This window comes from Callospermophilus lateralis, chromosome 8, assembly GCF_048772815.1.
Source record: "Callospermophilus lateralis isolate mCalLat2 chromosome 8, mCalLat2.hap1, whole genome shotgun sequence".
Classification (NCBI taxonomy): Eukaryota; Metazoa; Chordata; class Mammalia; order Rodentia; family Sciuridae; genus Callospermophilus; species Callospermophilus lateralis.
In genome coordinates, this window is record NC_135312.1 from 91,400,246 (window position 1) to 91,417,503 (window position 17,258).

A 17,258-nucleotide genomic window follows, 5' to 3' on the forward strand; every position below is an offset into this window, starting at 1 on the left:
CCCCTACTCACTCCAGTACCATTATCTATGTTTCTTCACTTCGGACTCCACCAGAATTCAAGAAACATGGAGATACTTTTTCTCTACTAAAGTTAGTTTATCAAAGTCATCCTTTGTCCAGAAATTGAGTAAAGACAAATAAGACTTGTCTGAATTATAATGTATTGAGCATATCAAGCATATGCTGGATTTTTTGCTAAATTTACCTTACTACAGATTATAAATCTATGAAGTAGATATTATTCTTTTTACCCCAATTTATCTTTGAGGAATTCAAATCTTGGATATCAGGTTATTTGCTTAGGTAGTATCAACTGTATTGGAAGACAGGTTTTTCTGTAAAGAAAACACGGTTTTCCTCTACATTTCAGGTTTTCCTCTGCCCATCTTTTTGCCAGTCCTTTCTTGAGGTTCTGAAAGGTAAACTAGGATTCTGCATCCTGTATTGTTCTCCCATCCCCTGTTCCACATCTTTCTCTTTTGGCTATGTAATAGCATGGGTGTGCCAAAATTTGGCTACTGCTTCTATCCTCTGGCAAGAATTGGGGCAAATTAATGTTCTCCTAATTGAATGGATGGCTTTCTGGGAAATAGTGGCAATTCTATTTAATAGATCTGAGCTATGGGAAGAAAAGAAAAAGGAATTAAGTGGTAAAAGATGTTTATTGTGTGGAATCCAAAGAACATCAAGAAAAAAATAAATTGATAGGCAATCTCCTATGCAAGTGCCCACACATAGGACAACTTGTATCATCACCACGTAAGGAATTTACATAATTAATATGTAGAAGACTTTGTCATTAGTACTCAATAAATCCTTATGTAATCAATCAATTAATGAGCATGGAGGAAAACCATTCTAATTGACTTATTTAATGTGGGGATTGGTTGAAAGTCTAAAGCAGTCACATATCCAAATTCCTTCTCCAATCTGTGAACAGAGCCAGTTAACCACAATGGGAGGTTTATTCATGACAGATATTGAAAAGCAGTTGTGATGGGGTGGGAGTTTGAGGATTCAAAAAATATGCTGAGTCTCAAAGAGAAGTACCCACAAACCTTTGGAATGCAGGAAAACTCTCAAGGCTGTTGGAATGTGAGACAAGCCACACAAGAGCAACCTAGCTTGTACCCTTGCCAACAAAAAAGTAACTGTATACTACAGTAAATACCTATAGTGTATCCCCTTCTGCTGCCCTTCTACAGATACCAATTAATACCTCAAATCAAGGGATTATTACCTCTCACTCTTGAGCTGGCCTGTATTCTTCCTTGAATGCATATTCCATGCTTTACCCCCCCAAAATCCTCACTCTCTAAATAGCCCACATTCTCCCTCAAATGTCTCTGCTCTCCTATATAAATCTCTGTCTTTGTCTCTGGTATGTGCCGAAATTCTTTTCTCTCACATATGTCAAGTATGCCACTTGTCCTGAGTCAAGGTACTGCCTCCAGGAGCTCCATAGATATCTTCTGGTGACAGTGGCATACGGGATATAAGGCATTATGAATGACAAGAGTTACACACTGGACTGGAAATAGAGCAAATTAAGTTGTTCATTCTGGTTGAAATTTTCCAGTCTTCCTTGTGCATTCCAATCTCAGTGTGCTGGCAACAAGATGTACAATTTCAGACTCAAGTTAGTTGGATTTTATTCTAGAAAAACTGAAAAAAACAGGGGAACAGATCTATGTAAGTTTATATTTGGAGGTTATTCAATGAAAAAAGCTGTTTACCTCCCTATCAGCCCATAATGCAGTTAACAATTAGACATCTTCATTCAGGATTTTAGAACTTCCTTCTTAACCATGCAAGCATAGCCAAGAATAGCTGTATTTGGTGGAAGTGTCAAGCATGACAGACAGAATAAATGAACAACAAATAAATACAATGGAGATGATATGAGAGTAGAAGAAAAATAAAAAATCTGAACAAATAAATTAAAAATCTCAAACCAATAAAACAAAAGCAGTAACAAAGATACTAAATTATACTTCTCTCCCAAAAAAAAAAAAAAGAAGAAGAAGAAGAAAATGGTATTAAAAAAAACAGAGAACAAAAAAGTGATCTTGGAAAACAAGAATATGATTGCCAAAAGAAGGACAGGAAGGTAAAGACCCAAAAGGACAACAATAAAAAATGGGAGTCATTGTCTTGGGCAACATCCCAAGGACCGGACTACACAGGATAATGCAATTCTTCCAACATTTTGAAAATATGGCTCAGTTATTGTACCAACTCATGTCTACTTTCTTTGCTTCATGTGCATTTGTTGGAGTTTAGAAAGTCTGTGAAAGAGATAGTGACATCCTGAGATTGCTATGATAGACAGACTGAGAATTTCTAGTTAAATCTTTTTTCTTGTCTTCATCATCTAGATAATCATTCCAATTAACATTTTGTGTTTGCTGAAACACTTAATAATTTCAAAATTTGTTGCGGTTTTTTTGATCATTATCACCAGTGGATCACTGTTAAATAAGAATGTTGTGCAATGGGAAATAATTTTATGGATACTTGCTAGGTATCTTTATTCAAATCTCTCAATATATTCTGCTTAAGAAGTAGAATGATTTCTTTTGAAAATATTAAGCATAGACAACTAATTGTGTTTCTCTGAGGTGGATCTGAGGTATATATTGAAATATTTTTGTGTTACACAGTTATCTGATTATCTGTAGGAGTTCTGCTTCCCTCTTGTAGAATTGTGAAAAGAGTCTCAAATAGAATTTATCTATGTATTCTATTGTTTCACGTGCCTGGGGTGGTTTGTCAAAATTACCCTTCTTAATGAAGAATTAGAAAGAAGAACTCACACCATAATTTTTATTTTCTTTATTCATTATTTTTCTAAATTAAAAGAAAATGACTCAATATCACTTACCTGTGCCTTTCAACTTTTTGGAGTAATTTTAGAGCACTAATGACATCACCTTGTACCACCCTTCCATGTGAAAAAGGAAGAAAAAAGTCTACACATTCAAAAACAAACCAAAACATTACCTTGAGCTATGTAAGGTGTTGTTTCCTCCTTCTGAGGTACATTTGTGGGTCGAGGTGTAGGGGCAGGAGGTCTGTTTATAATGAAGGACCGACTTCCGGTTTTCTTCTTTACACTCATATTGGCCAGGATCTGGTCATATTCATTGTCATCAATCTCAGCAAAAGTGTAAGGGTCTTCCTCCTCCTGTTTCTTTTCATCTTCTTTCTTTTCTTCTTCTACTTTGGGTTCATCTCTCTTTTCTTGTCTGGCACTAGGATAACTCCAGTTTTGACTCCTTTCTACTTGTCCTTCCGCGGTTCTCCCTGCTTATGAAATATTTAGACTGTGTTTATGCTTCTATTCTATGCAATGTTATTGGTGTCCATCCGACACAATTGGGTTTTCCAAAGTAGCTTAATTAAATGCCATAGGAAACAATATAAAGGAAGAGGTCCTGTTTCTAGAAAAATAATTATAAATAAATTCCAAAAGAAAAATGAACTGTGTAATTTATGAACAGAATTTTGTGCAGTTTGTAGTTGCTAATTTTGTTAAGAAAACCACTTGGTTTAAGAAATGAATTTTTTGAAAACATAATTTTTTACCACCTTCTTTCTCCCCCGGCCATACACTTTCATGATTCTTGCACTGAATATTTTGCCTAGAGTTCATTTTCTCTGGGAATGATGGGAGAAAATAGCCAAAGGTATCACTATTCTATTTCTTCCTGGTTGGTTTCTGGCTATGACAAAACTGACCTGCAAAAGTGCAAGTCTTGATTTTTATAAGCCATTTAGATAAAGGACTCTGAAAATAGCATTCAGGATATGAAAAACAGCATTGACAACCAATGGCTTGAGTATTAATTCATATGAAAAGAATAAAAGTAGACAAGTCAGAATACTGTGGCTCCATATTCAGTAAAATCTACACATACTTTTATAGGAATATGCTAAAATATTTTAGTAGTTCTTATTTAGAAGACAGATACGTGAAATACTTTGGTGAATAAGTTGAAAAGAATTTGAATGTGATGGCTCTCTCTGTTTGCTTTTTTTTTGGCTTTTTTTAACCCCCATTTTTAAAAAACATTGCCACATTGCCTTTGGAGGATGAGAATCAGAAAATAATGTTAGGAAAACTAGGGATATCAGGAACATACCTCAACAATATAAAGGCTATCTATGCTAAGCCCCAGGCCAACATCATTTGAAATGGAGAAAAATTGAAAGCATTCCCTCTAAAAACTGGAACAAGACAGGAATGCCCTCTTTCACCACTTCTATTTAATATAGTTCTCAAAACTCTAGCCAGATCAATAAGACCAGATGAAAGAAATTAAAAGTATATGGATAGGAAAAGAAGAACTCAAATCATCAATATTTACAGATGATATGATTCAATACCTAGAAGACCCAAAACATTACACCAGAAATCTCCTAGAACTAATAAATGAATTCAGCAAAGTAGCTGGATATAAAAATCAACACCCATAAATAAATCAAAGGCATTTTTGTATATCAGTGACAAATCCTCTGAAAGAGAAACTAGGAAAACTACCCCATTTACAATAGCCTCAAAAACAAAAAACAAAAACAAAGAAACAAAAAACCTTGGGAATAAACTTAACAAAAGAAGTGAAAGGCCTCTACAATGAAAACTACAGCACACTAAAGAAGGAAATTAAAGAAGACCTTAGAAGATGAAAAGACCTACCTTGTTCTTGGATAGGCAGAATTAATATTGTCAAAATGACCATACTACCAAAAGCACTATACAGATTCATGCAACCCCAATCAAAATCCCAATGACATTCCTCATAGAAATAGAAAAAGCAACCATTAAATTCATCTGGAAAAATAAGAGACCCAGAATAGCCAAAGCAATCCTTAGCAAGAAGAGTGAAACTGGTAGCATTACTATTCCACACTTAAACTATGCTACAGAGCAATAGTAACAAAAACAGCATGGTATTGGCACCAAAATAGAACTGTAGATCAATGTTACTGAATGGAGGACACAGAGACTAACCCAAATAACTACCATTACCTTATATTAGGCAAAGTTGACATAAACGTGCATTGGAGAAAAGATAGCCTGTTCAACAAATGGTGCTGGGAAAACTGGAAATCCACATGTAACAAAATTAAATTAACCTCTATCTCTCACCATGCATAAAACTCAACTCAAAGTGGATCAAGGACCTAGGATTAAACCAGACACCTTGGGCCTAATGGAAGAAAAAGTAGACCCAAATCTCCATATGTTGTTTCGGCCCCAACTTCCTTAATAAGACTCCTGTAGCACAAGAATTAAAACCGAGAATGAATAAATGGGATGGATTCAAACTAAAACCCTTCTCAACAAAAGAAACAATCAGAGAGCCTACAGAATGGGAGCAGATCTTTATCCCAAGCACATCAGATAGAGCACTATCTCTAGGATATATAAAATACTCAAAAACCTTAACACCAAAAATCTAAACAACCAAATCAATAAATGGGCCAAGGAACTGAACGGACACTTCTTAGAAGAGGATCTACAATCAATCAACAAACATATGAAAAAATGGTCAACATTTCTAGCAATTAGAGAAATCAAATCAAAACTACTCTAAGATTTCATCTCACTACAGTCAGAATGGCAGCTATTATGAAGACAAAGTGTTGGCAAGAATGTGGGGGGAAAGGCACACTCATACATTGCTGGTGGGACTGCAAGTTGGTGCAGCCAATATGGAAAGCAGTAGGGAGATTCCTTGGAAATCTGGGAATGGAACCTCCATTTGACCCAGCTATCCCTCTCCTTGGACTATACCTAAAGGATTTAAAAACAGCATACTACAGGGACACAGCCACATCAATGTTTATAGCAGCACAATTCATAATAGCTGCAGGGCTAAAATGCCCTTCAGTGGATGAATGGATAAAAAAATGTGGTATATATACACAATGGAATTTTACTCAGCAATAAAGAGAATAAATTCATCACATTTGCAGGTAAATGGATGGAGTTGGAGAATATAATGCTAAGTGAATTAAGCCAATCCCAAAAAACCAAAGGTCAAATGTTTTCTTTGCTATGAGAATGCTGACTCATAATGGTGATGGGGGGTGGAGCATGGGAGGAATGGAGGAACTTTAGATAGGGAAAAGGGGAGGGAGGGAAAGGGAAGGGGTTAGGGGTTAGAAATGATGGTGAAATGAGTTAGACATCATTACCCCAAGTACATGTAGAAAGACGCAAATGGTGTAAAATACTTTGTGTACAATCAGTGACTTGAACAATTGTGCTCTATATATGTAATATGAAATGAATTGCATTCTGCCATCATGTATAACAAACTAGAATAAATACATAATTTAATAAAAACATTTTTAAAAATAATGATAATAAAGTAGTTTATGACTTATGGGCATTTTAGTGGAAAAACAGAATCTAAGAGGAAACACAAATAGTACAGAAGAAAAGACTCTTGTTCTAAGAAGATTCAGCGATTGTTTTGGGTAGGTTTTTGTGGAGTGACCAAGTTCATCTCACATAGGAGTCTTAAAATGTCACTGCTCCCCTTAGTTTAATCCGAGAAGTACTAATTACCTATAAGCTTCACACTGAATTTAAAATCACTGTGACTTGCCTTTTCCTCTGTGAATAACATGGTTTGACTTCATGAGTTCTGTTTTATTGACAGCATCACAGGTGAACCCTGATGAAGTGTGTGGGAAACACTTTTACAGTGCTTCATTTTTAGCAAAATGTGTCAGCCATCTTACTTTTATGAACCGATTTCCTGAGCTGTTAACTTTTTTTGTTTCCCCACCCACCACTCTTCCTAACTTTTTAAAGTTAGTTTTGCACTAGAAAGAATGCATTTTACTTTTCATTTTCCCAAGTATCAGATTATACTTCTTGTTAAAGAGTGGCTCATGTTCCACTCAATTCAGGCTAGGCACTAACAAATAACTATTGAAATGTGTCACTTTTGTAATTCCAACTTTTGAAATACTTGGAGTAAGAAGAATAAAAGAGAAGAAAATAGAAGAACCTTAGAAGTCCAATAAACCTCTTCATGTAAGTATTTGATATATTCTAATCATAGGCTCTGTGGTGTTGCATCTGAGTCAAAGAGGGATCATTCTGATAGTTACATTCTGGAATTATTGTGAAGATAAAGATTATATGTTCTTTATAAAGTGAAAAGGGATCCATAATGTTACATTTTAAGTTTCTCAATCCATAGTGAGGAATTTGAGTCCTCGTCTATAGATGAACTGGTCTCTCTTTTTGCAATAACTGAAGGCAGATGAAACTTACACCTAATAATTCCTGAAGTTATCACTAGGTAAAGTGAAAGAACTTTGTGCATCTCTGTCTCTGGCAAAAATTAAGTGGAAATTTGCAGGCTTACTTGTAAAAGAACTAAATTAAGGAATTTTAAGAAAAAATATTGGCTTTTATTTTCCATTTTCTTCCAATATCAACCCTATAAAAAGAGAAGTTGAAAAACATCACCACACATAAAATGTAAAAATAGGACTTTTAAATAAAAGCAGCAAGTCTTTGTTTTATTTTACTTTTTATATTTGGTAGTTTTCAGGAGTTAAATTAGCCAATATTACTTTTCTAGTCTAGGTATCTGGTAAACACTGGAGTAGAGTAATTTTATACCTCCTATACAACATATTATATATAGAAATTTACATTAGGAAAAACATAATTTAATATTAGCTCCTGCAAGAGATTTGACCTGACACAAGAAAATCTTGTCTTCTAAAGAATAGAGTTTAATAATTACATCAAATTATTCAAATACCCAAAGTGAGAAAAACATTCCAGGATTTGGTTATCAGTGAATTAACCACCTATGTTTCCTTGCCCTACCAATTTTCATAATCTACTTCATTGATATAGGTCGATGAAGGGTCTACAAGGGCTTGGCACACAGTAGGTAAGCAATATATGCCTGCTTATGAGGGACTGATTCAGAGGAGATCCCATTAGGCTTTGGTACTTTCCACTGAGCAAAATTTTGCATCTATAAATGCAGTGCTTGACCTTAGGATGGCTTATGTTGACAAAATAGAGCTTCACAGGCAGAGCCTTCAAGGACACTAATGCTAAATTTCTTGGCTTCAAAATTCTCCTTTTTGAAATAATGTTAATGTACTTAAGAGCTTTCTAGGACACAACAACTAAAGTGTAGTGACAAATATATAATCTTAATGGGAACTTTTAAATCTTTGTTGTTAAATTTGCTTTGTAATAATACTTTGTGAATTTGGAAAGCAAATATAAAATAATGTTCAATTTTAGTGGGATATCATTAGTGACCATAGGAAAGAACCTGGAGGTGGAAGTTTTTCAGGTTGTTGAACACTGGAGGTAGAAAAGCCCAATGTGGAAACTCCTCTTCATGCTCACTATAAGGTTTATCCTCCAAGGTATATACTCCACACCCCCGCCTTACACACCCCAATTTTACCTCTGAGAACAAATGGCATGACAGCCAATGTGGCTGTTCTACTTTGGAGATATATAGATTATATAAATTTCGTATTCTTAGACTTCAGTCTCAATGCATTGTGCAATAAACTCCTTACCACTTCATTCTTCCACAGCTACAAAGTGAGTGATGCCTAAGATCATTTGCAAGTCATCTGTAAATCATCTGTAAAACATTAGCCTTCCCCTCTTGCCAGAATACTAAGAGTATTTTTTAAAAGCAATGTTGTCATTTGCTTTTCCACAGGATACTTGAGGTTCATATTATGTGCTGAACTACAGATTCCTTCCAAGTTTTATTACCTTGCTTTCTTAAAGCTTTGTAATAAGATTTTTGTTCCAGAAAAAAGAAAGGCTGGAAGGCAGGGGAGGGAAGGAAGGAAAGGGAGAAAGAGGAAGGAAGGGAGAAAGGGTGGTGGCAGGTATCTCTTGCTTCACTGCCTGGGCCCTACTTGTTAAAGAACAGGAAGAAAAACTTCAAAAGGTTTCAAAAGCTGATCTTCTCTGTATGGATTTACCACTGCACTCATGTTGTATACGCCTATCAAGAGCATTTCTTTTCTTTGAACTTTAAACTTACTTTGTAATGTGAAGTGAGGTTTTTCCAGTTGGAAGGCAGCAGACACAGGTCTTGGTGGGGGAAGAGGTGGTCTGCAGCACATGAGTGGCTCTTGTGAATTACTTTCTGGGTCATTTCCGGGAATGAACACATACAAGTCATCATACTGATCCTCAGAACTTCCGCTGCCAGCCTCTGAGGGGCTGTGCCTCTCCTGGGTGCCTGATTCAGGCTCCTCTTCCTCCTTGGTCCTCTCAATTGCCTCGGCACCATCTGTACTCTGCCTGTAGGTCTTCCAGCTTTCATGATGCAATGCTGGGTACTGCGTGGCTATTTATGAGAAGAAAGATTGTATAATTTTATTTAAATGGACCATCTGGAGGCATTTCATATTTTGTAAATTTGTAGAGAAGTAGTAGTATTGCTAATAAAACTTTCATGGCCTGATATAGTGGAAAGCCATCAACTGCATAACTTTTACTGAATTGTCATTTCTGGGATTTAAAAGTATTTACCCAAAGAAGGGTCAAAGCTCCATTATATCTTGTTACAACAGTACCTGACACACTCCTGATTATAATGACATTCTGATTCTCTAGAGTTATTGTTGAGTAGATTTGTGTATTTAATATTATGAATTTTTATTAGAAAACAATGTAATTGACCAAGTGAAATAAGTAAAAAGAGATGGAAAGGTATAGGACAAGGAAAAGAAATAAAGGTTGACTTGCTTGTAAATAATTAATACAAATGAATCTATGACACTTATTTATTTATTATTTTAACATTTATTATATATTAATTTTTATTATAAACATACAATGACTGGGGCTGGGATTGTGGCTCAGCGGTAGAGTGCTAGCTTGTGTGAGGCCCTGGGTTCGATCCTCAGCACCACATAAAAATAAATAAAGATATGGTGTCCAACTACAACTAAAAAATAAATATTTAAAAAACATATAATGACTTTTATAATTTATTATACACACTATATTGATTTGGGAAAATATTGCTGAGGAAAACGTTAACATTTTTTGATGGAGAAGACATCCAAATCACTCACAGTGGGTACATCTTTCTGAGGCTTGGTTCGCTTACCTATAAAATGCATTTTATCTTGAAATTTAAACCAATAATCAGGTTAGATTCCCTTCACTCCAGGAACCATGCCATCATTTGTCTGTTTATGATGCATAATAAATGCTCTTTAACCACTCAGGAAGAACACAGAAAAATGTTACAATATAATAACATATTAAAACACTTTTATTAAATTTTCTTTTTAAAACAATCTCTACAGAAATGATTCAAAAAAATTTAGGATAGACTTTTGGAACTTCCAAATAACTTTGGAATCTTCGTAACAGATTTTGAACATTTGAGTTGTCATTCTTCTCAATGTAATCAACTGTTTGAAAGGATTGCTTAACTGAAATATAACTAAAAAAGTCAGATAGCAGAATTTAGGAAAAAACCCAGCACCTTTATTTTTAAATAAAGAGTTACACTGTATACGTTCTTCCAGTTTAGTAAAAAAAAAATAAAATTGTCAAGGAAAAATCATATCCATGATGTTACCCCCTATTACTACATGTATTCTCATTTTCCTTTTATTTTATGTGAGAAAGAAGAAAATATAGCTTCCAGTACTAGAACTGAATCAAGATCCTAGTTCAGAGCAGAGGGAGACATTTTCAAATGATCTACCTATACAGAAATCATTCATCTTTCTACTCCTAACACAAAAACACCAGCCTGAAATAAAGTAGTCCTTGGAAATGTTGATGGAATCGATGATAAAATGACTGGAAAAATTATTGCTCAGGCCAGCAAACATACTTCACTCTTTCTGTATGTGCAAATCAGTCATCAACTTAGAATTACATTCACGCTGTAGCAAATGACTCGGAGCCTCAGTTTTGTTTGTGTATTCAGTGTTTCTTGACACTGACTAAGCAATAGAGCTTCCCTTATGCTTGTCAAATATGCCCAAACCTGGACTTCAGCCCTGGAGAGCTGGATTTAGTGCACCCGTGGGTTTTCACATGCTCCAGAGCAATGGTGGTGCCAATGGAAATCTGCTGACTCATACAGTTTCATATATGAGAGAGTGTCTGGTTCCAAACTGTCTCTTTAGCACTGAAATAATGTTTTCTTATTCTAGGCTGTTCTGGGGATTCAGCATTATGATAAATATATGATCCGTATCAATGCTGGTCTTTATCATCACCTTTGCTATCATAAAAAATGATAAAATATATAACCTTCAAACTTGGTGCATTAACTTCTTAGCTTAATTAACATTTGTGTATTTGTATTCTGCAATCAAAAAATGTTTGAAGGAGTTTACTGATTTTGCCAAAATAATGCTAAGTGCAATACAAAAAAAATAGCAGGTACAGAGAAATAAAGAGTAAAGGAAGAAGACGAGAGTGATGATTTGAAGGAAGAAGGGATGAAGTGAGTTAAGGGGACACACAAAAGAAGAGTAGGTAGTGGGGGCAGAAATTGGAAATGCCCGTAGGTAGAAGAAGCAAGCTTGATGTGTGAGATTTCACTGGCCATGAGCAAGTGAGACAGTGACCAGAGAAAGTTTTCAAAGATTAACTAGGACCCTGTAGATGATAAGTAGGATTATAGGTAAAATGGGAAGGTTTTGGATGATTTGGGACAGAAGAGTGATTAGTTCCTTCATGAAGCCTAAAGTGTGAGAGGTGAAAAATGGGGAAACTTGCTTCAGGGTTTCTTGATAGCGGCACATTATTGACATGTTGGACTGATGTGAGGGACTGTCTGGTACACTGTAGGGTATTTAGCAGCATTCCTGATGTCTCTACCCACTGAATGCCAGTAGCAACCCTTCATTTCCAAGTCATGGCAATCAGAAAAATCTCCCTTCATGGTCAAGTTGGCAATGTAGGGGACAGTCAATATCCCTCCACTGGGAATCACTGTACAGTCTGGGGAAGAACTACTGACAGTGTGAACTAGGATGAAGGGCAATGAGAAGGGTGAGAAAAGATTCAGTGTGGGCAATATTTTGAAAGTGGAGTCAATAAGATTATACAGTAGACTGGATACAGGGTAAGAGAGAAAGTAGAAAAGCAAAGGTGACTTCAAGGATGCTGAAGTAGCTTGAACAATGGAAACATGGCATTTCCATTTGCTGAGATGGGGAAATCAGCACATGTAGACGCTTAGAAGTGGTAGAAATCAGGGTTTTCAGAAGTTGGGATGTAGATGCTGATAAGAAATGCTGATGAAGATGCTGAACAAGTCATTGTGTGTTAATGACACAGGCCTAAAATGCAGGAACATTCTGAATCTGTCTCCAGACATTAGAACCTAGAACTTCATGTTGTTACTTCTGGGAGGACCTTAGAGAGTGTCCTGGTCCAAACTTCTCATTTCATAGCTGAGAAAAACAAGAACTGTGAAAAACATGATTATGTTTGGGGAACAATAAACACTTGAAAAAAAACACAGTTGTCAAATAGAAAAAAAAAAAAGTATACCAGTGTAACTTGTGTATTTCTCCTGGGTAGGAAACCTAATATGTGATTATTATACCTTGACATTCTTAAATGTATCTACACTAGCAAATGTGGTGGCATTTTTACCATATTATAAAGTAAAAGTCATTCTGTTAATTAAATACCTTTCTGAATTCTCTTCAGTCATATATTTCTAGCATATGTACTATAATATAAAAGTTACATATATACATAACATGTAAGAAAACTTACAGGGAGAATATGTAGAAAATGAGAAAATATCTTCTTCATAGTCATTTTCTTGATCATTATTCCTGCTCATTTCTTGGATCTGAAAAAAAAAAGAATGTAAATTCAATAATGTGCATTAATCTTAGTCTTCATTTGGCACCTGGTGAGACAAGAAACAGGTTTTAGATTTTTATTAAATGACTTAACTCTGTTACACTATAAATATTGGTCTGGTCTCTGTTTAGACTCTGTGAAGAAGTTCATGGAGTCTACAATTATGGAGCACACAAGTGCTCAATAACACAGGGCACTGAAAGTCAAGTGAGAAAATAGAACATTTATACCAAACAATAAGTTCTGTTAAAAGTGAAACTTTATTGCAACTATTTTAAGACTTTAAGAAAGCAATAATCATGACATTTAGGTGCAATAAAAACATTCTGAATGAAATTTAACACAAGTATTTCTCTTAAAAATTTCTTCCAATTTCTTCCTTTTAACATTTCTGTATCATTTACCAATTGAAAAGGTGTTCTTTCCCCTTCCTTCCTTCCTACTTTTCTTTCAGTGGTACTGTGGATTGAACATTTAACACAGGGGTACTTTACCACTGAGTTACATCCCCAGCCGCTTTTTATTTTTTTATTTTTAGACAGAGTCTCACTAAGTTGCCTAGATTGACCTCAAATTTACAATCCTCCTATCTCAGCCTTGCCAGTTGATGGAATTACAGGTATGTGTCACCATGCTCAACGTAAAATGATATCTTAATTTCATTAAACATTTCAATACAGCAAAAGAATGATATTTTTTATAAAGGTGTTTTTTTATTCATCTTTATTTTTTAAATTTTTAGTGCATTGTTGTTATACCTAATGGGGTTCAGTTCGACACCTTCATAAATGCATACAGCTTTAGTTTTCTCCATTTTAATCCCAAGTACTACCTGCTTTCATTTCCTTCTCCCTCCCCTCAAACCTCTTATTCTTCACCTTAAAAAAAAAGAAAACAGATATTTTATTTATTTATATTTCTGTTTGTCTTTTGAAATCGGTTCTGCTACATTTTATCCCTTTACTTATTTAGTGGTTTTGAGGATTGACTCAGGGCCTCCTGCATGCTAAACTTTGTTCTACTGCTGAGCAGCGCCTCCAGCTGTGGTTCCACTATACTTAGAGGGCAGAATTACTGAGAAAGAACAGAAACCTATTAGCTCTGGAATTGCTGGTCTTTGTTTACAATGTCTTAAGGAGTCATATTCTATAATTATGGATCATAGAGGTGCTCACAGAGAAAGCCAAGTAATGCCAATGACAACTTTATTTGTGCAAAAGGATCTAAAAAAGGGATGGAATTTGGCTGCATTTAACATGGGTCACTTTTGTTACATGAACTCTATGTGATTATTATCATGTTTTTATTCAGAATCCAATTGATGAAAAAGATTAGGCCATTTTCTTTACATTAAAAAGTATTTATATCAATGCATTTATAAATTTATAGTAGCCTTGGTATACAAAGGTATAATAACTGAATACTGACTTCATCAGTTTATTATCCACTTTGGCTCATGTGAGCCCAATAGAATTTATTCGTTTTGTTTTGCTTTTGTTTTTAAAAATCTAATGCAATTCAGAGAAACAGCACAGTTCCTAATTTCTTGTGCATTCTTAAAATTCCCTAGGTAATTTTAATTTTTTTTTTTTACCGAATCTGATGCATCATTTTGTATGTCAATCATCCTTCCCCCTGTTTTAGAAATATTTACACTAAATATTTCTTTCTTGAGTTCCTTATACTTTTAATCATATATGAAAAACATCCTAGATCTAGTGGTGCATTAACAACTTCAGTGAAATTAATGATGACTTCAAAGACATGCCTCATAGCAACCTGACATCTGACCACTTTCTAGTTGATCGTGTGGCATAATGGATAAAGTATAGACTATGAAGTCAATTAAAGAACAAATCACATCACAACTTTATAATTTATTAACAGTGTGATACTGGGCAATATCTTTAACTCTAAACCTCAATATTCTATCTTATAATATGTGGTTAGTAACATCTATGCCCTCAAACTATTGGTACTATTAAATTATAATAACATAAACAAAGCACAGATCTCACTTATCACATAGTAAATGCTCTTTTTCCTGGGCTAAAGTCTGACTTTATTAATTTATTTGTCAAGCGTTTAAGGCAGCCTACTATATGCTAAGTACTTTCTTCTTATAAGTTAAGTTAAAAAAATTACATAGGAGATATAATTCCCAGTGTCAAAAATATCATATAATTTTTGGGAGGAAAGGGAAATAATAACATTATTAGAACATAATGTTTTACATATTTTACTACAACACACTTCTTACCCGTGTAATAGAGAATTAAAAAGTGGTCAAACAAATATGGTAAAAGTTGTATTCATTTTCTTTTTGGAGAAGTTGGTTTAAAAATTACCTTGACTCTTGCATTAATTCCCACTTCTTTAGATGAAAGATCAAGTAAAAGTGACAAAATCTATTAGCTAAACATATTTAATGTAGTAGTTCAGCCCACAGCCTCTCCAGCACATATTTAATGAATTTAAATATTCATTTATTATCAAAGATAAACTAGAAAGAGAACTTCTTGCTGACTGGGGTATATATGTAAAGCTCCACATGGCTATGGCATCTGGTCCTGTACAAATTGATCACAATATTCTGATTTTTAGGGGATGAATAATAACAATCTTCACAAGGCAGTTGATTTTCAAAGTAGTTTATGAGACTCTGAAGATACTGTAATTGGCCAACTTGTCCAATTCTCCATGGTTTTGATTATAAATGATTTTTTTCAGCGTTTAAGGCACATATAGCCTGTGGAATGAATATAAAAAGACAAATATGTATTTAAAGAAGAACAAAATAATCCTGTGTTAGTTTTATTCCCAATGAATGCACTAGGCTGGAGAATCTGAGCTGACTGTAATGAAAAAATAAGGATTATTCTTACTGAATGGTAAGAGTAATGACCAATGTAATACTAAAGCCTTGATAATAGCAAAATGGAGTCGCAAACATAAAATTTTAAGGGCGCAGAGTAGGAGTGTAAAATTTTAGCTCGGATTAAGCCTTTGAATGATTTTCCTTGAACCATATAGGAATATGGTCTAAATCAGATGCAGAACTTTCCAGGGATGTTTCCTTTGATATTGCAGGAAATAGAAAGTTGGAAAAAAACTAAATAGGAACCCTTTCCACGATTGGGAGAGGAATGAAGAATAATTAGATTCCAAGCTCCTAAATCCAGGGGTAAAAAGTGGACATTTTCCTTAGTATGGGTGAAAATTTCATTAGAATAACCTGAGTGTGTATATTCTGTTTTCCAGAGAGAATATTATCATAGAAAATTAAAGTGATACTTTGACCAGGTGAGCAAAGTTTCATTCTGTTCAATGAGAAGCTTTCTTTTCTTTCTTTTTCTAATTTTTAGTTATACTTAATTTTCGGGTGCAATGTGATATTTCAATACCTGCATACAGTGTGCACTGATCAAGTCACAGACCCAGGTCCGTTTTGCACTCTGTACCAGCCACAGACAGACAAGAACTTTTGCCGAAGACAAAGACTTCATTCACAAGGTGGCTGAGTGGTGGCCTGGGAGAACCACCAGGTGGCAAGGGTGGGAAACTTAATTTCCTAATTGGGACCAACAAGGACAATTTAGTGAAGTGGGAGGAGCGGTGCTAAGAGGACAGGTGATGGCTTCATTCCCTCATTTGAAGAAAGGGAGAAAGAAACAGAGGCAAACTGAACCCTGGTCCCTCCCATTCTGGCAAATAGAACTGAACCAGTTTAGCAGATTTGAGGGTGGGTCTTGGGGTGGCAGTCTCTGACTCTGATATGTACTCACTTAATACTCCCCTCTCCCTGTGAGGCCACCTCCAGCATACCCACTGCAGTGTGGACCCATGGACAGTGCTTGGCCTTATTCTATGCCCAAGATGCAGTCCCCACTACAGTCGTTAACTTCAGGGGCTTGGGTACCTCCCTTTAAAACCACATATATATATTATTAATTATAATAAATTATTAATTCTCCAAGTGCAGCTGCCACCTATACTGCTACTGCCAAAGCTGCTGTGGCAGTAGCAGTATAGGTTAAATTATTTAAAAAATTATTTTTAATTATCAGTTTTCAAAAAAAATTGCCATAGCTTTGACTATATCTGTGAGGTACCAGCAAGTTTTCTGGGCTATACATTTGGTTTGACTTCACCCATTTCTATCACTAAAATGGAAATGTTAAAATCTATTTCTTTGTTAGGGTTGTAATTGCTAATGTGAAAAAACAGCTAACTGCATTTAAAATGAGGATGTGGGGGAAAAGGTACACTCATACATTACTGGTGGGGCTGAAATTTGGTGCAACCACTCTGGAAAGCAGTATGGAGAGTTCTTAGAAAACTAGAAATGGAACCATCATTTGACCCAGTTATACC

At 35.1% G+C, this 17,258-nt stretch overlaps 1 protein-coding gene across 1 annotated transcript in view; it reads right to left on the bottom strand.

Moving 5' to 3' along the window:
• Bank1 (B cell scaffold protein with ankyrin repeats 1) overlaps positions 1–17,258 on the bottom strand; it is a 281,934-nt gene that overhangs the window by 43,544 nt on the left and 221,132 nt on the right. Inside the window, exons 8-10 of the mRNA XM_076864747.2 lie at positions 12,792–12,870; positions 9,067–9,375; positions 3,005–3,310 (exon numbers count right to left, since the gene is read on the bottom strand). Coding sequence (XP_076720862.2) covers positions 3,005–3,310; positions 9,067–9,375; positions 12,792–12,870 — 694 coding nt within the window. The remainder of the gene's footprint in view (positions 1–3,004; positions 3,311–9,066; positions 9,376–12,791; positions 12,871–17,258) is intronic.